The sequence below is a fragment of the Spermophilus citellus genome (genome assembly GCF_964194105.1).
Source record: "Spermophilus citellus genome assembly, chromosome: 5".
NCBI lineage: Eukaryota > Metazoa > Chordata > Mammalia > Rodentia > Sciuridae > Spermophilus > Spermophilus citellus.
This window is the reverse complement of record NC_138186.1, coordinates 104,952,209-104,975,366: the sequence shown is the minus strand read 5'-3', so window position 1 is coordinate 104,975,366 and position 23,158 is coordinate 104,952,209. Positions and strand designations below refer to the sequence as shown.

Below are 23,158 nucleotides of genomic sequence, written 5' to 3'. Positions count from 1 at the left end.
ACCTCTTTTGCCCAGAAGTACCTTCCTTCCCTACCTTCCATTTGTTTGAGGCTAATCCTACTTTTTCTATTAGGACTCAGTTCTGGGGATGGTGTCACATCTTTTCTTTGAAAAAATTTGAATTTCATTTCTTTTACATTGCATTGTCTTTTCACTTCTGTTCAAACGCTGCAACAGTTGATTCTTGCCATCGATGGAAAGTAAGTTATATTTTTAAAGTTTACATTGGTATTTCTATTATTAAGCTATCACACAGATCCAGGAAATTACTGAGCCAAGATTTTAAATTTACCAAGTCCTCTTCCATCCCACATCAATATAACCCTGTTGTTCCTGCTCATCAAAACAAACATCAAGTGCTTATTACATTGAAAAGGAACAGAGATGCAATTAGAGGCAAGCGTGGCAAAACAAAAACTAGAAATGTACAGAAATTTAATACATATTGAAAGTATTCCTTTTTATGGTGTAAGTGAAATAATTTTCTTTTTTTCCTGAAAGCCTCAAGTCAGGGTTTCTTTTTTTAGCTTCTATTTATTCTTTCATTGCTTAGTATAGTCCTCAAGGCAGAGCAACTTGTGTTATTATAGGCCATATTAATAGCCACACTATAGTGTTCCCAGATTTTTAAGAAAATATATATCTGATAGAAATTTTATATATGTTTTTATTTCACATCCCATCTACACTGGAGAAATATTACTGATTTTAATGAAAGAAAGCAAATTTCCATCCTCCTACCTTTACCCAACTCTTTAAGTTAGCTTTTTATAGAAAAAAATATCCCATTTGGGTCTGGCTTGAGTGACATTTTTGAAAAAGCAATACATTATTTTTTTCTTCTGTTTTTTTTTTGAGAGTAAATAATTCATGATCCAATGATTAATGCATAGGAGATCAGGGACAAAATTAAAAAAAAAATAGAGGTAAATGAGAATAACATATAGGCTGCACTACCCTCCAGATCACTGATGTCCTTTGACTTCATTCTTGGTAATTTTCATTCTGATTAAAGTATTTCTCTAAAACATTCAAGATGGCTTTATATTTAGGTTAATTATTATTTGTATTGTTTTAATATATAGTGTTAAGGTCTTTTCTCAAAATACACTGTGATTTTGCTAACATGTGTTACTGTTCTCTGGATCTTTTAGATGGCCAAAGTGGTTTTCCTTTGACTCTTCAAAAACTCATGGGTCTGTAGATGGAACACACTAGAATACAAATATCTGGGGCATGTTTCCAATATCTCTATTGTAACTGCAATGATAGGGTTTGGCATATAAGAATATAACTACACATTTAATGAAATCTGGCTGAGAAGTGATTTACTAAGACAAAATGGTTCATGAATGATGAACTTTCAATTACTAAAAGACACTGAGAACTATGGAAAATTTTTCTATGTCAGAAAATTAAAATCAAATCCGCTAATAATAATCAGAATGAGAATTCAAAATATAAACACATCATACAGAATGCATCTATCAACTAATTTTAGTATTAATTTAAATAAAGGAAGATATATAATACCATAAAATCTAATAGAACAATAGGCAACTTTAAATATTCTTAACACTGCCCATTAAGATCATAGTGGATAGCCATTTAACATTTTTAACTTTATTGAAATTAGATCTTTACATACAAAACCACTTATATAATTTTATTTACAAAACAATAAAAATATTCATTTTCTATGAAAAAACAACTGTTTTGACAAATGAAAAAAATTTAATGCAAACAAGTTAATACAGAATGCATGTTTATTTGCTTCATTGTCTCTTCTACTTTATTTTCACAGATTAAGTCAGAATGATTTTATTTGATTCATGGTCTCTTCTATTTATTTTCTATGATCTAGTTTAACATAAACAAGAATTACTTTGGTATCTGCTGAAACATAAATGGTAAGGTCCTTAAATACGGAGTTAAACAAGCTGAGTGTTCAATATTTTGGAAGCTGCATAAACAAAAATAAATTAAGACTCTGTAGTCACAGAGATTTGTCATTTTTCTTCTTTGCTCTTATGAAAACATATATTAGAACATTACCCACGGGAACACATTTTTAAATTTAGTGTTACAGTCCTATCAACTTTAATAGTAATGCTTAGAAATTACATTAATTTCACTCAGGATTAACACTTTTTCTAAAACAAAGTGGAGGTAGTCTGAATTTTGCATTTAAACAATTTAAAATATAAAGTTTCAAATGCCATAAATGGAATTATATAAAATAGCATTTTTTCATATTTGGGATTTAATTTTCTATTATATTCAAAATTACTAAATTGTTTTTTGATAAATACTAAATTGTTGCTTAAAATTTGTTTGGTTGAAATGATTACTCCAAGGAATAATGTTAATTACTTTTAAATCACAATCGTTACAAAACAAAAATATTTAATTTTTGTAAGTTTTCTATTATTGGAAAAAAAAAGGTTCCAATGATTTAAATGCATTTATAGATCCTCTCACTGCTAAAAAAAGCAGCTTAACAATTTGTCACATAAATACGTCCAAAGAATTAGATGTTAAAGCATCTACTGAAATAAAAAGCAAACTTTAGTAGTTTTTTTTAAGCTTTTTTTTTTTTTATTGGTTGTTCACAACATTACAAAGCTCTTGACATATCATATTTCATACATTAGATTGAAGTGGGTTATGAACCCCCAATTTTACCCCAAATGCAGATTGCAGAATCACGTCGGTTACACATCCACAATTTTACATAATGCCCTATTAGTAATTGTTGTATAAACTGGATTAATTAAACAAAAATTTTTGTATTAAATTTTTAGTCATTCCAATATAAAATGTGACATATCTATAAGCAGACAATTTCATATTTTCTCTCACTCTTCTCAGCAGCTTGTTTGGTAACAGAGCATAGCAATGTATAGGCTTCTCTGGTGTTCCCACCTATAAAGGCATCCCAGAAGCCCCTGCAAACTTTTATGTGGAAGGCCCTTACTAGGCCCAAATTAGAGCAAGGACTTAGTAATAAAAATATATATATTCTGAAAATTCCTGTATTTTATTTTTGAAGCAACTCTATTAACTCAAAATAAAATGGATTTATTTTTGACACACTGAAGGCTTTATTTCCCTTTTCTTCTTTTTTAAAGTGACTACATTTTAAGTTTCTACTTAAATGAACATAATATAGATATCACTTAAAAATCAAATAGCAAATGAATAAGTACTTTTCCAGAAAAAATTCATTCTTCATTTACCATCTGGAATAAACTAAAATGTATAGTTTTTTAGAATTATGTGAAAATAATTTTTATCTAAAAAGTTGCACATAGAATTTATGTGAAAAGAAAAACTTTCGAGAACTCAGTTTTACAAAAATTCAGGTTTTACAAGATTTACATTTAATATAACACTACTATTTTAATTGAATTGTGCAAGAGCGAGGGAGACGTCAATGGGGAATAAGGAGTTGCCACTGACTGTTTTTTGTGACTACTCACCTTTAAGTTTAAGTTTGGGGGAAAATGCTCACTATATAACAAAAGCAAATTAAGATCATTATTCTTCTGTCACTGATGATTTCCTGCATTTGAGAACAAGGTCCTTTATGGATGAAGAAAGCTCTTGAAGCTCTTTTCGAGTAGCGTTGGTGACATCCTGTTGTTCTTTGTCTAGTTCATCACTCATGGGATCATCTCCTTGTCCAGTCTTCTTTTGACTAACTAACTGTTTTACAACCAAACCTTGATACTTTACCAAAAGAGTATGCTGATCCTGTGAAGAAGAAGTAAAAGTTACAAACACAATTCAATTTTATGTGGAACTGAAGAAGTAGGATTTGTTTGACAATATGCATTGAAGGTCCTCATCTTTATGAAGCCCTGGTCATGTAAGTAGAAAGCTGAATCTAGCAAGGTCCCTGCTTTCAAGGAGTTTACAGCTTAGGGGAAATAAACCATGAACATAGATCAATTTAGTAAAAGTTGACTTAGCTAGTTTCTAACACCAAAGTACAAAGTGATAAGGAGGTTTAAAGAAGCCAAATGACTTTTAGCTGAGGGGTGGGGTTTCTCAAAAGAATTTGTATAGGACAAGACTTTCAAACTAGACCTTGAAGGTAAGTTAATTGCTTTACAACCAAACCTTGATACTTTTATATTAAAAGAGTATGCTGATCCTATGATGAGAAAGGAGAAGGAAGGAGAAACTAAAATAGGAGATGTGACATTCTGTATTTTTCCTGAAAGCTTAATTTTCAAATTCTGAACATTCTTTACATGGATCTTAAAGGATTCTGAAAGTTCTTTCTTTCTTTATTTTTATGTGGTGCTGAGGATCGAATCAAGTGCCTCACCTGTGTGAGGCAAGTGCTCTACCAATGAGCCACAGCTCCAGCCCTGAAAAGTTCTTGAGCTATGTTAAATTAAAAACAAAAAAAACAAACAATCCTCTAATTCACTGTTTACATTCTTGGAAGCAAGCAGATGATATCAATATGTTGTGCCTGAGAGTTGACAATGATTTGTGTTTATTCACTCAAAATATTAAGAGTTTAAAAGCTTGAAAATTTCAAAAGTATTGAAAATGTTAATACCTCTGGAATTTTATTATTAAGAAAAGCAATGATCTGTGGGACACATCTTCCAGGTGCATGGAGCATGCTGTGGGTTGAGAACTGAAACAACAGGATTGATGTGAGGTGCAGAATAAGAGCAGGGTCTTCTGTGACTTTCAGCTGTTCAGCTAGTGCTTGTCGATGCTGGAATAGTATCTGTCTAAACAAGAATCAAATCATAAAAATACATAATTTAATACTTTCTCACCAATCTCAATTTTTTCCCTCTGCATTCACTTTATCACTTTGGAGTTTAATGATCTAGTTCCATAATATTTTAAGAAACCCTTCAAATATGGAGTATATACACAACCAGCACCCTAACAAACATGGACAGACTAGCATACCAGAAAGTTACAGAAAAAACTCTAGAGCAGAGATGTTTGAAATACACTTTCTGTTTTAAGCTGTTGGTGATCAAACAGAACTGCACTGATTTAAATAAGATTTCCTATAAGGAAGGTCCCAAAGCTCACAAAAAGTCCCAGGCTTAATCAACTCTGGGATTATGAGCTCTGTTACATTATTAAGAAGGTCAGATAGGAATACCTACCTATATCAAAACCTTGGCATGCTTGAAGATATATAGTCATTTAGATATAGTTCTCTAACCAAGGTTCAGATAGTAATAATTCAACTTTCAAATATGAAACAGCTCAATTTAAGAGTAACACAAATTAATTCAATGTTACCTTTCCCTTTTTTTGTCTCCCTTTTTCACCATAATATCACAAGTTTCTGCAGCAGAATCCAGAGAAGAAAGAAAGTCTTCTATGCTCTAAAAAGATAGTTAATAGCATAATTTGCTTTTATATATAAGTGTCTGAAGAAATATAGCCATTTAATACTGTTTTCTAATTTTACACCCTAAATACAATTTTTAAAAGGTCACTTTGGCATTAAATTAGAAATTTTGATTTAGAACTAAAAATGGTAAAATGTTCTCAGTTTTGTCTCCTTCCCCTCCTAAAGATGTATCTGAGTATACAATTCTAGCTTTTATAGTTTACAGTTTTTATAAAATTCTACCTAAAGATTTTTATAACATAAGAGTTTAGCTGCAGTAACTAACTCGAATCAAACTTTACTTACTTTTTCATTCAGAGAGTTATGCAGTTTTGTTAGAGCTACTTTGGTTTCTTCTGACAATTTACTTAAAATTTTTTTTCTTACCTATAAGGGGAAAATTTCTTTCAGTATTGTGTTTCAACATGTAGTGAATATAAGATCAACAAAAACAAAGGAATAAAGTATATTTATTACTATAACAGAATGCTGAGTGGAATTTATTTTGTTCTTGAATTTTACATCTGAAACTGGGAATAAAAATGATTTAAAATATTGTAAAATCAGAGAGCTAACCAATAGTCAACAAAAAGGTAGATATAGTCCTACTCCTCCTACCTGCTCCTGTAATATAAGAAGGCTGGAAAGAAAGTCAATGTTATTGTGGGAAGTAGAGTAGTTAGTTGGGTTAAGAGGCTCCTCCTTCCCTGGTGCCAGCTGAGAAGAGCCTCACTCACAAGGAACAGAGCTACCTATAGGATGGGGACTGAGATCTTGTTCCATGGCTAGATTTTTTTTATGCTGTATGAAATAAGGAATCTTTCAATACTTTTATCCACACATATTCATATTTGCTGAAGTTTGGTGGCAGTCTTGGCCAAAGTCAGATAGCTCCTTCTAGTACAAAATTTCTGGAAGAGGCCTACTGAAATGGCTTGACAGTAGGCCCTAAAGGGTACAGTATGTATAGGAAGTCAGGGGCAACTTAGTGCCTCCTTGTCCCACCTTATACTAAGCCTTCTATGGTTCTTTAAGGGCATGGAACAAGATCTCCTTTATTTCCTACAACAGAAGTTGGTACAGAAGCAATAGACATGGGACTGTCCAAACAGCTGGCGATTTGTTACTCAAGTTGAAGAAGGGAAGGGGGCTAGGGGCTGGAGGGAGAAAAAAATATACATTTGTTTGGGAAATGGTCCTTCCTATGAGGGGGAGTAATGTTAAACTAAATGTCATTCTAAGAACAACTCATGTCACCTATGCGGCAACAACCACATTACCAGAAGCCATAAGAATTAGAATGATTTGGTTTGATCTAGTTCAAAGTCAGTTATATGCAGTCAATTACATGAATATACATCCACCTCACTCATTTTCCTTAAATCTCCAAGCTTTAGTGAACCAAGAAGGATGAGGAAGAAGAGAGGAAAAAGAAGAGAAGGAGCAGCTGTCATTGTCATCTTCAGGACATTTTTCTTCCTCTAAGCAAATAGCAGACGGAACTCTACAATTTATTACAATAAAGGAAGTCACATGTTTTTAAATTTAGTTCGAGATTAGTGTTAAAAGAGATCTGGAGTTAGTTTAAATATTGAAATGAGATGGTGTCATTAAATGAAAATTACTATAAAGTTATAGAAATTAATCAGAATATTACGTGACTTACAAGCCAACATGAAAATTGGAAATGTGACATAATGATTAGGAAAGTAAAAGGCTTGTTTATTCCAAAGTAATTATTATTAACTTTTAGTACACTGGTTACATTACCAATCTTGCTAGCAACTATCTATACAACATTACTATACTTGAACTAAAAGTCTTTTAGATGTTTTAGAAAAAATTCCTTCCTGCATTTTATTTTTCTTTTAAATTATTTTAAATGAGAAAAAGTAAACTGCTCAGAATCAACACATCAGGAATGTGAAGAAGATCACTAACATACTTCACTTGTAATGGTTGCAGGATCATCTACTGCCATCATTAAATCTGAAGCTAAGAAGTTGAAAATGAGGTTGGTGATGTCAGTACACACTGTCTTCAGTAAGTGCTTAGTAAGAGCAGCCAGTGTATCATCTGGAAAAGAAAGGCACTTTATTAAAACTAACTTCCTCCCAGAATTATGAGAATCAATGAAAAAACAGTATTAAGTATACCTGCAAAAAACTTCATCCCTTTTTCAAATAACCTAATATTATTATATAGATTTGAAACCTCTTCTTGTAAATCCTTGATTGTGCGTTTTCTGCCAGTTCCAGAAGCAGAAGTTGAAGACATGAATACTGAACGTACCACCTCAAGATAGGTTTTATTAAGAGGTCTGTGCACAAGACAAATACAGTTAATTATAAAAATGTACTGAATTTAATTGATGTAAATAAGAAATGTTATATCTACTCAAATAAGGCTTTAAAAAATCTATTTTTCCAAACTCATAAAATTAATTTGGAGAAGAGTTCATTAAAAATTTGTCTCCCAGCTCCAGGAATTGTAACTTAGATAAACTATTACACTTAAATTTTAAAGTTGTAAAAGTTATTGCTCTAAAGATTACAAGAATAATATATAATTATAATGCGCCAATTAAAATATGGGGAAAATAAAGATGACAGGAACAGTACACAAATCAAAATAGTTTTTTAATATTAATTTGGAGAAGAGTATACTATAAGTCTGTTCCCATTCTTAGGAATTATAACTTAACTATTTCACTTTTTTAAAAATATGTGAAAAACACAATTCTGTAGTATATTTAAATGTAAAACTAGTTACTTAAATTTAAAAAAATTCTCACTGCAAAAGCTACAATTATACATATAAAAAGTTAATGCATCAGACTCCTGGACTGTATTTATGGCAACTTATATATTGAGACTAACTTCAGGGATGACCAGGTTTGGTTAATGATGGTTATATATAATTTCCTTTACTCTTGCATGTAAAAAAAAGTAAGTCTGGCTCATTCAAAAGGCAATAGCAGTAGCTCAGTGGTAGAGTGCTTGCTTTGATTCTTAGCACCACATATAAATAAATAAAATAAAGATCCATTGACAACTAAAAAAATATTTTTTAAAAAAGGCAATAGTATCTAAATTATTCTTTTTGAGACAATTTATTACTTATTTTCTCCTTCAAATAAACAGTTTAAAAATTTTCTGTCAAATCAAAATAGAATACTGGTGTTTTTCTCCCTGACTACGATTTAAGACTGCAAGATTGGTGAATGAGGGCACTTCTTCAAAGGTTCTCGGCTTTATTTCCCATACTGCCTTGCCCAAAGAACTAACCAAAGGTCTGTGGTACTAACAGCTTCCCAAGACAAATAAAATACAGAGTTTGTTGGCTGGATTAAATGCTAATCTTTGAAAATACCTAAAATATTTGCTTTCTGATCTTCATGAAAATTTTACTTAACAACTCATCGAATTGCTATCACAAAACAGAAACTGAAGAATGTTTTATACTTGCTTTACTAAATATTCAGCAAGTTCAGAAATGAACTCTTCAGGGGCATCTTGAATGTGTTTTCTTAAAAAATCTTCAATATCATCCTGGAACATAAAAGTGATCTCTGGCTTCTTCTTTGCTACAACAGACAGGAGCAATGGGGGAAAAACCAAATTTTACTGTCCATTTCAGAGATTACAACACAATATTTTTCAAAAGCTCTGAAATTACATTTGTTTTAGGTAGAATGATTTTACTACTTTAATAGCACCTCCCAATAATCTACACACAAAAAAAGAATATCACATGCTTCATCTATTTATAATTACAGAATCAGAGAAGTATTTTTTAAATATCTCTTTACCTTCATTCCTAGCACATCTAGGCAATAGGGAAATTTATTTATCAGTGAGAAATTAAAACACACATAAGAGAGTCTTAATATTATTCAAAATAAGGATAGGTAGCAGAAGTGGTTTCTACAAAGATATTTTTCTTAATTAACATTGTTTTATGCATGTCAAGAACAGTAGCTACTTCAACCTTCTTAGAATATTTTAAAGACAAATCTTAAGCTATTAAAAATAGAAGCATATTAATAGCTACAGCCATATCCTTTGCAATTTGCATTTCTCAGCTATAGTTCATAGGCAATAAACTCTGTGAAAAAGAAAAAAAAATCTCAAATTATCATTTGAGGTTTGTTTTCAATTTTCTTTTTGCTGGGGATGAGGAGGAGAGTAGTATCATGGTTTCTTTAACAGAAAAAAAAATAAAAAAATTATGCATAATTTTATTTAGAAAAACAAAATACAATGTCTCTTGCAGACTTAATATTTCCAAACACTAATAACTCAAGGAAAAGAAAGATACACTTAATTAATTCTCCCCTTTAGACATAAGCAGTTAGGTATTATTACAAAAATTATAAGAATTAAATATGCATAAAATGTCTGGATCAGCTTTCAACACTTTATCTTTTGCCTTTCAATATCTTGAAGCATTTCCAAGAGTTCTTTTAATGTGATTTCTTTTGCCAATTTTATGTTCGCTAAGAAATTTATCTCCTTTTTGTCATAACCATTTTCTCTGTTTACATCAATAAGTTCGACTTTACTGTTCCTCTTCTGTGTGTAGTTAGAGTCTCCTGAATAATGGCACTGTCAGTATTCCCACAATCTGCCATTCCTTCTATTATTCCATTATACTTGGTTTCAATTTTATTTCCAGTGTCATTACTTTTCATTTCTGCACTTTCATATTTATTATCCATTTTTTAAAAAATGTCACATGGGTTTATCACTGGGAGACAAAGGCAAAACAACTATATGCTTTGTTGTTTGTGCATAAAAAATAATGCATGTACAGTAATCAACTACTGACAAACCTTAAAAACAAGTGATCATGATGTTATCTATTATTTTTTTAATTAAAAAAAATTTTTTTTGGTACTGAGGATTAAGCTCAGGGGCGCTTGACCACTAAGCCACATCCCTAGCCCCGTTTTGTATTTTATTTAGAGACAGGATCTCACTGAGTTGCTTAGTTCCCCACTTTTGCTGAGGCTGGCTTTGAGCTTTCGATTCTCCTGCCTCAGGCTCCTGAGCCACTGGAATTACAGGTATGTGCCATTGTGCCCAGCACATCTATTATTTATATAATGATTCATGTCCTGAAGACCTAGCAGTGAAGTTTGTACTTTATTCAACTACTAGCAGTTAATATATCAGGGTAACGTGGTAACTGAAAGTTGGGCTGTATTATTGGTGGGATGATTATTTAACTAAATTGTGATTCCTGAAATTTGTACCCAGTGAAACTATGCAAAGCAAGTACTTCCTATATAAGCATCATATTTATGAATGATATGAATATCAAGAAAATTTGTTAAAAAAATCGTACATACACAAAGAAAGGATAAAAATAGATACCAGTGTGAGATGACTGAGACTCATCATCACTGTCATCATCTTTTCTTCCTTTCTTCTTGGTTTTTTTAATTTTGTATTCTCTGGCGTTGCCCCCTCCTCCTCCTCTCACACTTCCACTGCCCTCTGGTGGAAAATGAAACTAGTTAGTATTATATAATGAAAATGACATGAGTTAGTATTAGAAAAATGATGACATGTATTGTTGTACTTAACTTCAGAGCAGAAAGATAATTAAACTACATTTGATCAATAAAAAAATAATAAAATATGAATCATCTTGAATTTAGGCAACCTTCTCTTGCCTATTCTAAAACAGTTTCTTCCTCTTATGTTACTTCTGTATCTATGTTTGTTCTTAGCTAAACCCATTCCTTCACATCGCTGCTGGGAATGGTGCTGCACATGTGTAATCTCAGCAGCGTGGGAGGCTGAGGCAGGAGGATCAGAAGTTCAAACCAGCCTCAGCAACAGTGAGGTGCTAAGGAACTCAGAGACCCGGTCTCTAAATAAAATACAAAATAGGGCTGGGGATGTGGCTCGGTTGAGAGTTCAATCCCTAGTACCCGCCTCCCCGCCATCAAAGTGTTTTGATTTGCTCATCTCTGTTGTCACAGTATCATTAAAACCCCCTATTATGAAACTTCACAAATATAGCTATATTTGGTTTTGTTTTCTTGCTTGAAAGAGTATTACTCATCTTTAGGAGACATCCTGACTCACTGACCACTCAACTCAATCACAAATTTTTTAATAGCAAGGAGCACATCTCAATGTTTGTACTTTTTGGGATACAGAAATGTTTGAAATATTCCAGGTGCTCAATAAATGTTTACCATGATAGTTATGTAAAAAAAAAAAATCATTACTGATCACAGTTTAAAGACCAAAAAAATAAAAATTATGAAGCAAACTGAAACACTTTCAAAAAAGTAAAAAAATACATATTTACATTCAAATATCTATTCTACAAAACAGAATACCAATAATGGGTTATAAAATATTATAATTATATTTCTTCATAAAATCTTTTTTTCAATAAACTATTGGGATTTCTATAAACTAATGATATATTTCTAAATTCTAAATAGAATTCCCTTAGATTTCATCATATCCTAGAACTAAGACTTCTATTAATTTACCTTTCCCTTGCTTTTATGATGGAAACATACTGTTTTCATAAGCACACATCTAAAGTGAAGGTGCTCTTTCATATTTGACAATAAGTTTCTTATGGAAGGGCACTTGTATTTGAGACATGATTTCATGCACTATAATTAAACTACTGTAATATAATAACACTATCAGTGAGATAAAAATCCATATGACCTTATATTCATAAAGAAAAAACAAACTAGTTATCCTGACATAATTCACCAGTTAATTAAGATGCATTTAAAATTATATATTTAAGCAAAATAAAACATGTATGGCTATGAATATTACTATGATATATTGAAGTAATTTACTATAGTTCTCTAGTTCTCCTGAAAGAATAGAGAAATTTCAAAAGACCACTGCAAGATTCTGATGAAAATGCTTTAGAAGAAGAAACTACCTCAACAAAGTAAAAGTGAATCCACATAGCAAAAATTTAGTTTTTATAAAGTATTTTTAATGTAGCTACATATTAATTAATGAAAAACACTGAATATCTTTTTTTTAGTCTTGGCATGGCATTAATAACTTTTTCCTAGGGAAAAAAAGAATGGAAAATATATATCACTTTTCAAATGCAAGTTACTAGTATATTAGTGCTACCTAGAATAATTTTCAGTAACTATAAACTTTTAAAAAGGAAATTAAAAAGACAATGACTCATTGGGAAATTCACTCATTGAATAAATATTTAGAGATCACTTAAAATACGCCAACTGGTGCTCTAGGTACTAGAAATACAACCACTAATAGAGATAGACAATGTTCCCAAACAATAAAACATAACACAGTAATAAAATAAGGAAAGAAACTGGCAAGATAAACAGTGACTATGGCTACTATTTTTTAGGGGTTGTAGAAGCCTCTGAGGAAGACATTTAAAGTTGAGCTCTAAATGAAAAGAAGGAACCAGTTACTTGAAGTTTGGGACAGGGCATTACAGGTAGAAAGCAGCTAGTGTAAAGGCCTTGAACTGGGAATTTTGAGAATCAAAAACAAAAAGAAAACAAAACAAACAAAAAACCCTGGGCTGGAATATAGAGTGAGTGGGAAAACAGGAGTTGGGCACAATCATAAAATTTAGTCAGTTTTTTTTTTTTTACAAGAGAAAACAGAATATGCAATCACCAATAATCCACTAGCTTAAATAAATTTAATACATTAGTAAAAGATTTGGTTGATATGAGCAGTTAAAAGTGAATCAATCAAGTAAAAGGTATTTCAAAAGGCCTAATAAATGCAAAGTTCACTGCAACAAATAAAAACTCATCTTTCAATCTTCTTTATTGATAATAATTTATTACCTGTTGCTCTCCTCCTGCGCTCATCTTTTTTATCCTTTTTATTTGTATTAACACTTTCTGGAATGGAAACTTGTTTAAGATCTTCTTCAGTGATTAAATGCACAGGATTATTTTTCATTTCCTGAAATTAAACAAATTTTTAATGGTCAAATATATATAGCATTTTGAAAAGCATTAAGTAAAAGTTGTTTATATACTGTATAAATTATAAAGAACTATCAAGCTTTATTTCACAACTGCCATTCTGAAGCAATTTCTCCTTGCTAAAAATCAGTCTCTTCTGTTGTTCTTGGCTTTTTGTATGCATTACTAGACAAAATAATGAGAACGCCTATGTTATTGACGAACTTATGGTTGGTCAGTGAGCAACTCTCCTCAGCTGTTATTGGCTAATCTTACCACTGTTTATTGATACTCTCAAGTCCAGTACCACCTGGTTACTTGAGATTATGAGAAAGATAATGAAAATGACATTCCCTACCTATATAACCACACTAATTCACATAAATCTATTTTTTTCCTCTGGATTCATTCTTGATTATCTCTGCTTTTTAAAAGTTGATGTTTACAACACGGAACTATTTATTTCCATGTATAGAGATTTGTTCTTTCTTGTGGGAAAGGGTTCTATAATCTCTAGTGTCAAAAGTACATTTTCATGGTAAAAATGCTATAATTTCCTCTTTGGTTTTCTAAAGAAAAATGCTTACAATGTTTACAGTTCACGTAATACAAATGCCTTTCTCTGAACCATTTTTTTGTGGTTAGACAGAATACTAAAAAAGTGATAATAATGTTTTAATTTTAGTTAATAATCATAGATAAAAATAATAATTTAATAAACTACAACAGACATTTATATGTATCCCTTTATTTATATTTATCCTTAATATAGTAGGCATCATCATCTTTTCTTTGAAGATAAGGAAATTGGAGGTCTACTTGTCCAAAGTAATATATAGAAAAAACATTTTTAAACTTAGGTTTCCTAATATTAAAGAGCTTAAAAGGAGTATAGAAAAATACAGATTACATATTTATTAAGCCTATGTGAATTTATTAGCAGTTTAAAATACAGGACTTGTTTTATCTACTCAAGCAAACTTTATAAAGAGATGGTGTTGTTAATTAGAAATATGAATTCAATAGTCATTAAGACAGACCTAAAATTGCCTCTTCTTCAAAATACTTTGATAGCAGTTGCTCTGAAAGACTAATCAATTTTGACAGAAAATTTCTATTCTCAGCTAGTTACCTGTTTATATACTCTGGCTACGTAAAATTAACAAGGATCTGATAGATTTAAAAAATACATTTATTGCCCTGCATGGTGGTGCATGCCTGTAATCCCCATGGCTCAGAAGGCTGAGACAGGAGGCTCATTGAGTTCAAAGCCAGCCTCAGCAAAAGCAGGCTCAGTGAAACCGTTTCTAAATAAAATACAAAATAGGGCTGGGGATGTGATTCAGTGGTTGAGTATCCCTGAGTTCAATCCGGAGTACCAAAAAAAAAAAAAAAGGGGCTGGGCATGTGGCTCAGTGGTTGAGTGGCCCTGAGTTCAACTGCTGGTACCACCCCCACCCCCCAAAAAACACCATATATATTTTTTGTGTGTACAGTACAAATACACTATACTTTTACATATCCACAGATATGTATAATTTATGTGATTTCAATTTGTAAAATTATTTTTCCAAGTTCTAATATATATTCTGATGAAACTAAAGAAAAAGAAATATTAATCTGTGAGAGGAAATAAAAACGAATGATCTATTAAGGGAAAATGATGTATAATTCAAAGTGTTCATTTTTGGGTAGACTGTTTATCTGATTTTTCAAAAGACATGACAGATGATTCTAATGTGAAAATACCGTTTAGAGAGACCAATGAAAGGAAACATGGTATACCTTTTCAGCTTTCTGGTGCATCAATTCACTGAATAACTCTGTACAGTCATTTATAAATTTTTCACTGACCACAACAGTGTCACTAAAGATTATAGCTGAAGCCTGTTTACTGAATGCTCTCATCACCTGCTGAAGCAATATGGCAGAATCTTCAACTGATAAAGAACTGGGAAGCAGAGGCTGGAATTACAAACAAAATAAATACGGAATGAAAATGCAATATAATACATATAAACCATTTGTTCCATATATTATGTATATGTAAATATATATTATATACACATTACAGTATGTATATGTTTTATCTGTATATATCATACATATAATTTTAATTTATTATATATATATATTATTATAATATATACCCATATATTATGTATAGACACATAATATATACACACTCTTTCTAGGTGGTTTCATAAAGTCCAGTGACTTTAGGAACAATATTTATACTGATAACTTCCCAAAATTATATTTCTGGTTTCATTACCACTTGGAGCTCTGGAATTATATATCTTACTTCCTACATCATTTCCTCACTTGTATGCCTAATAGGCATTTCAATAATGGTTCAAAACACCAAAACTTACAAGTCACACTCATCTTCCCTCTCTTAAAAATCCACAAAATACATGTCCTCTTAGCTTTTTCTACTATCTGAAATTGTCATTTTGATTAAACTTTCACCAATAAAAGTGTCCCTCCTGACAGCAGAAAAGTTGTTTGGCTGCCATACACTCAACAAGTAGAATGATGCCTCGCATACAGAAAGTATTTCATAAATTTTGTTGCATGAATGGAAAATCTTGGGAACTTTCATATTCCAAATGGAATTCTGCTTTATAAAGAGGTTCTGACTCCTAACTTGAAAATAAAGAATTGGCCTCTTATTTATCTTTACCTTTATGTATCCTTTTAGCATAATGAAGGGCAGGTCAACATTGAACACTGAAGTAAAACACTATCAATGCCAGAGGCAGCTTATGTTAACATATTAGCAGAGATTAACAGATAAATAAATAAATGCTACATAGTGCCTGATGACAGTGGTTGTTTAAGTGCATGAATAAGATGTGAAAAATCTCTTTGATTTCTGTATCAGAATTGATATGAGTGTTATATTATTTACTTGTTTGTTTTGAGATTCATAGAACTCTGAATATTGATTATGGACATGTAAAAGGATATTCTTTATTTTAATGGTTAGAAATACTTAAAGCTTAAAATAATTAAAATTATTTTTGTTGTAATAATGACTAATAAAATTGACCTTTAAAGCCAAGACTACCTTTATGTATCCTAATTTTTAAAATGGCTATCTACTAGTGAAACATGTGTCCTTGGGTAAGGAAAAATAAAAAGATAAAACATACTGAAATATCAACCCATGTTCCAGAGCTGATGGCTTCCTCTACTGATGCTTCCACCTGATCCACAAGTCCTTGACCAACACAAGCTGCTTTCAAAAACAAGAGTTGTGTAGTCTTATATCTTTTCTTTATGTAGCTTACAGCATCTGGGATTCCAAGTCTGGACAAGGCATCAAATTCTAGAAATATATAACAAAATTGGAAAGAACTGGAAATATATAACAAAGTTGGAAATCATTTACACCTTTTAGAAATCTTACAAAATGTTCCACCAATATCTATTCTTAAATCACAAAGGTACTGCATTCTACTATTTTTTAGGAATAAAGCAGAAAAGAATTGCACCTGGTTTTCTTGCCTTATGAAAATTTTAAAACTAAAGATATGTGTACAGAAAGTGGTTTGAGTATCTTCCTGAATATCAGCTATGTCAACCCCTCTCCAATTGAAGGACCAAAAGAAGACATGAGGACTTCACAGCAATGTGATCAAAAATGGGAGCAAAGGAGAAGGTATGATTTAAATGATGAAACAAAAACTGGAATTAATTTTGCTTAATATATTTAAGGAATGGAATCTATTTTTCAAAATGTATCACCAGACAACATTGGACAAAGTAGTTCTTCAGTCTAATTTAAGTTAGAAAAAGATTTAACATAAAAATATACTTAAATATACAGACATTCTAGTTATTGAAGATTATCTACCTTCCTCACCACACAATCCCTACTCCAGATAATCACACTTAGGAAAACTAGATATAACGAAGTTCTAATTCAGTTCTGTGGTTGAAGAAGCTAAAAAGTTTGTCACAGGAAGTCGAGTAAGCATAAATGAAGTCCATTATCCTAGGATATATTTAAACTGTTCATTATAGGTTTATTATTGAGAAATAATCTGTTATGTGGTTTGATTTGGGTTATAAAGCTGTTTTTTTAATGATATGATAGCAGAACCTGAGAAACAAAACTTAGAGTAACTTTGATGTTTCTGAAGTACTATATAACTGATACAAATGAACACTGTAAAGTGGACAGTCAATAAATATTTCTAAGATGTTGTAACTAAAAAACTGGACAGCTTCAGAGAACGTAAGATATAGTGTAATTACTTTTATGAATTTGAAATATTTGAAGTTTTATGTCATCAATATACCTAGAAGCTCAATAACAGTCAACAATAGCAAAGTACATATTAACTCCAGAGTTAGTATAAATACCCTCCAGAAATGTTTTAGCGTTAGAAAAAAATTTTAGGTTTAAAGAAAATTTAAAAAGTTACCTAGATAACCATTCTGCCTGAAAAAAGAATCCACCCAAGTACTCTGTGTCCTGGAGTAGATGTCAGGGACAAACACAGCTTTGTCCTGTCTCCCACCAATTACAGTGCCTCGTAACCGTCCATTATTAACAAGTTCCTCGAGCACAGCTTAAAACAAACACATACAAATACAAATAAATCAGAACAGGTAAAATCTTAAAAATAGTAAAAAAAAAACACTTTATCATTTCACAGTTAAACTATTTTTACCCTTTTAAAAACCAATTTAAAAGGTAAATAACGATATATTATACTTTAAATAAATAAAACTTTCCTGCCACTTACAGTAATACTCAGGTTGTAAATATAGGGAATTTTTGGTAACTAATATTAACATATTGAACGTTTTTTTATTTATTTAAAGAAAAAACTAACATGCCATTATTTATTTCATGATTTGTTTTAAAGTGAATGATCACTTTGAAAATAGATAATATTCAATCCCTAAGTTAGCTAGTTTAATTTCCTGATATTTAGAAAAATCAAGATAATTGGAACATATTAGATCAGCAGTATGAAATAAAGTTATAAAAATTTTAAATTAGTTATTACATTTACACTGTTTAAACAGAAAAACATTTCAACTATACATAAAAGAGAAGTAAGCATGCGTAACAGGATGGATCTTGGAGTCAGACTTCCAAAGGCTAAACTTCAACTCTGACACCTACTAGCTTATAACTTAATTTTCTTCTCTGTGAAATGGAACAATAACAATATCTGTCTCATAGGGCTGTAGTATTCTGCTTGAAACAGTAGCTGGTCTATAGTAAGCAGTCAATATATATTAACTAAGTATCTTTACTACCACTACTGCCATCATAAGACTGAGAGCAGTTTGAAAAAATGCATAGTGCTGCAATTAATACAAACTTATGCTTTTTATTTAAACAAGAAAATTTAACTAAATGTTTTGTTATTTTAACCATTAAAATCCTCTAAAAAAGATAAAAGAAGGCAGAAAGGAGCCATTTATAAATGAATTAGCCAGCTAATTAAAAGATGTCTGGCACAAAGGCTTATAAAAAATTATTGCCTTTAATATAAAAAATTACCAACCTAGATTCCCTTCAATAGATGAATGAATAAAAAAAATGTGGCATTTATACACAATGGAATACTACTCAGCACTAAAAAATAACAAGATCATGGCATTTGCAGGGAAATGAATGGCATTAGAGCAGATTATGCTAAGTGAAGTTGGCCAGTCTCTAAAAAACAAATGCCGAATGTCTTCTCTGATATAAGGGGAGTGACTCAAATGGGATAGGAAGGAAGAGCATGAGAAGAAGATTACCACTAAACAGGGAAGAGAGGTGGGAAGGAAAAGGAGGGTAAAGGGGAATTGCACTGGAAGATGGAAGGAGACCCTCATCGTTATACAGAATACAACAGTATGATGTTGTGAGGAGGAAAAAAAAAAAAAGAAGTGTGTCACATTAGATTGGGTAGAGAGAAGTGATGGGAGGGGAGGGGAGAGGAAAGGGGGATAGGAAGGGCAGCAGAATATAATAGACATTATTATTGCTGTATGTATACAGGGGTGACTGTATGACCAATGTGATTCTGCAACCTGTACACTCAGAAAAATGAGATTCAAATGTATGAATTGTCAAGATCATTATACTGTCATGTGTAACTAATAAAAAAATTTACATAGGAATTTCAGAATTTCAATGATATCAAAAAAGTCCAGAGTTCTCAGGAGACCACAAAACATGATTTTCAATTTAGTGTGACTATATAAAAATCTATTCGAAATTCTGACCAAAGTTCTCAAGTTATCAATTAGTACTCAAAAAACTTAACATTATAGTGAAATTATGTCAAGCTTCTATTACATAGCTTCCAATTAGTTTAATTTAAAATGTCTTAAACAAAAAATTTAAATTTAAAATTCATATTCTGAAAAATACAGTGAAAATTTTTAATTCAATACTTGAATATCTTTTCCATTCATTTTAGATTTTCATATTTGCACAGATATCATCTGAATTGAAAGATTAAGTCACTGCTTTTAAAAAGTATTCTAGCCAATCATAAAAAGACCTCAAAAATGCATAAGAGTGTCACACATACACAAACAAAACAGACAACAGATCAAGATTAATTGGGAGATACTGTTGTTTGAATGCTAAAAATTTAGCCATATTTTTATTGCTATAAACTCTGCAAAAATTTTGTTAGAGAAACCCTATTTACTTTTATATTTAAAAATATGAAAAACCATAGGAAACAAAAATTGTTCTCAATCCTACAATTTTAAATCTCTATATACAGTAGTCTATATACATGTATATTTTCATTCATGTATAAATTTTCATTCCAATCCTCTAGTATTATCCAATACTAAATGTCTGGTAGATATAAAGATCAACACATATATGGAAACCGTTATATAGAAACCTTTTCAAACCATGAAATATTTTAGTAATATTGCTTTAAGATTAAAAAAATCAATATTATTAAGTTTTATATTAACAGTATATTCAGAAGCTATGGTGTGGATGCTGAATGTCTACCAAAGGTACATCTGTGGAGCAATTGGGAGATGGTGAAGCCTTTAGGAAGTGAGGCCTAGTGGGAGGTGGTTAGGCCACTGGGATGGACCTTGAAGTGACTGTGGGATCCTGCTTCTTCCTCTTTTTTGGTTCCTTGGCTCCTGATGTAAAAAGTTTTGCTATGCCACAGGCTCCCTGCAGTTGTCATCTGACATGTCATCAGAAGCTCAAAGCAATAAATCTACCTGATATTGAACTGGAATATCCAAAACTATGAGCCAAAGTAAAGCTCTTCTCTTTATAAGTTAATTATTTCAGGTATTTTGTTATATTGATGGAAAGCTGACTACTACCACCAACTAACTTATAATTTAAACAAAACTCACAGTACAGAAGCTGCTCCTGAAATCCATATTTTGAAATCAAAGAATTCACTGCTGTAGGCCTGTAAAGAAATAAAAATAAGAAAATATTAATTATAGAGTTACTTAAGAATTAAAAAATAACTAGGAGAATTGGTGTTTATGAAAAACACCAATTAATTTAAATTTAAAAAGGCAAAACTTATATCACTTTTGAAATTCTTAATCAGAATTATGCAACTGAAATACCAGAGAAATCAATTCACTTTTGTAATCCAAGATTGATTTATGTTCCCATCCCACAAAATGGGAACATGAAGTATGTTCCTTTACTATATATACTCATCTCTCAGTACCCATGGGGAATTGGTTCTAGGACTGTCTCCTATCTATCTAAAATCCACAGATGTTCAAGTTTCATATAAAATGGTGTGGTATTTCCCTATAGCCTATGTATATACTTTTGCATATTTTAAATCATGTTTAGATTATTTATCATACATAACAGAAAGTAAAGGTGGTGAAAATAGTTGTTCTATTGTACTGTTTATGTAGTGATGATGAGGGAGAAAAAAATCTGTATAGGCTTAGTACAGATATACTTTTTTCCTTGAATATTTTCAATCTGTGATTAGTTGAGTCCACAGATATAGAACCCATAGATGGGAGGAGCTGACTATATTTGTTTTACTCAATTCTGTGCTGTCCAGGAGGATTTTCCTCATTTGGGAATACTGAAGTGAATGTTATATGACTCCATTTTTGGAGAAAAATGAGATCATATTGTACAGATATGTATTAGAATGATAACTCCTAGTGAACAAATGGAATTCATTTAAAAAGCTTTTCTTAAGAAAACAAAAACTACAACAAAACACTTATCAGTACTTTCTATAATAACTATGCATTTTTTTTAAGCTGTTTTAATGGGTTATAATGAACACATCATACAATCCACTCAACTTTTAGCATGTAATATATGGCTTTAATTCATGGAATTGTGCAACCACAACTATCTAGTTTTAGAACATCTCCATCATCTAAAAAGTTCTCTGATAGCTGTTTGTAGTTAATTCCTGCTGCTACCTCTAGATCTAGATAAACTTTTTCTGCTTCTGAAATTTGCCTTTCTAGACATTTAATATGGATAGAATTTGTATCTTCTTTTACTAAGAATGTTGTTAAGGTTCAACTATAATGAAGCATGCCAACAGAAGTCATTCCCTTTTATTGGTGAATAATAGCTATATAGATAGAACACATTTTGCATATATTGTCAGTTGATAGACATCTAAACTGTTTCCAGTTTGGGGCTATTATGAATAATGCTTCTATGAACCACACACACATTTTTTTTAAGTGAAGGAAACTGAACAAAAGGATCTAGACTTTTTATTCAACTACAATTTTTTTTCCTATTTATTTTCAACCAGTATGTCTATTCTTCTGTTAAGGTTAGTCTGTTTTCATTTTTATGAATATAAGTGAAAGATTTTTAAGTAACTCCAACATTTTAATCCCTTAATGTTGATTACTTAGGATGTTGTAAATTTTTTTATGCTACAAACTGAGGAAAGCAGAAATAATTACCTGTTTAAAAATCTGTTTGGTGACTTTTACTAAATTATAATTTTACCAAATTCTTAAGTGCACAAACTTGTTTTATACCAAATTTTCAGCCAAATTGTCTAGAAACCAAAAGCTAACTAGGTCCAGATGCCCTATGAATTTTGTTCTCCTCTATTTATTTTACAATAATCAATATAACCTTCTAATGTTTTATTTGTGTGTGTTTTCTGTTGTTTCTACTTAAACACATCCCTACAAGAAGTTGAGGATTCCAGAAAAGACTTTATTTTTAAATTTCTGAGTGCATAACATACTATAGGTGTTTAGTAAATGTTGAATGGAGTTATAGAAAATTCCCAGTTTTAATTTGTTTGATGAAACTGTGAGTTTTTATTTCAATTTGGAGTAGAATGTAGTTCAGCATATCTATGTATCTCATTCTCATCACTAATTGCTTAATTTTTTTTTTCTGGATACCTTTAATAATTATAAGCCCATATAAATATTTTCTTTGAAGTTAGGCCAGAAAAAATTAGGTATGTTCTTAATTTTAAGAGGTCATTATGAAGATATGGTGCATATGTGAAATTGTCAGGAAAATCATCTAACAACATCTTTTCAGGATCAGAACGTTTTCTTGTATCTACACATACAGAGAACATGTATCTGTACATACAGAGAAACTCAGGGGTACTCTGAAAAAAATAAAAGGTTATCTTGATAAAAATTAAATAACTATAGTATTTTTAGTAAAGGAAAAAAATCAATGTACTTTTTAATAGGAAAAATATGTTTTTAGTTTTTGTTTCATAATTATATAATAAACACATAGGGTACAACAAAACTGAATTCTCCATTCTTATCAATCAGTTACCCAGTTCCTTTCTCCAGGAACAACTGGCAGCTTC

The 23,158-nt window shown here is 31.1% G+C and overlaps 1 protein-coding gene across 1 annotated transcript in view; it reads right to left on the bottom strand.

Moving 5' to 3' along the window:
- Positions 1–2,766: 2,766 nt before the first annotated feature.
- UFL1 (UFM1 specific ligase 1) overlaps positions 2,767–23,158 on the bottom strand; it is a 31,428-nt gene continuing 11,036 nt past the window's right edge. The window contains exons 7-19 of the mRNA XM_081295382.1: positions 20,706–20,764; positions 17,780–17,926; positions 16,502–16,677; positions 15,129–15,308; positions 13,221–13,341; positions 10,762–10,884; positions 8,852–8,969; positions 7,540–7,703; positions 7,329–7,459; positions 5,690–5,770; positions 5,290–5,375; positions 4,577–4,757; positions 2,767–3,756 (exon numbers count right to left, since the gene is read on the bottom strand). Of these exons, the coding sequence (XP_081151508.1) occupies positions 3,541–3,756; positions 4,577–4,757; positions 5,290–5,375; positions 5,690–5,770; positions 7,329–7,459; positions 7,540–7,703; positions 8,852–8,969; positions 10,762–10,884; positions 13,221–13,341; positions 15,129–15,308; positions 16,502–16,677; positions 17,780–17,926; positions 20,706–20,764 (1,783 nt within the window). The 3' untranslated portion in view covers positions 2,767–3,540. The remainder of the gene's footprint in view (positions 3,757–4,576; positions 4,758–5,289; positions 5,376–5,689; positions 5,771–7,328; positions 7,460–7,539; positions 7,704–8,851; positions 8,970–10,761; positions 10,885–13,220; positions 13,342–15,128; positions 15,309–16,501; positions 16,678–17,779; positions 17,927–20,705; positions 20,765–23,158) is intronic.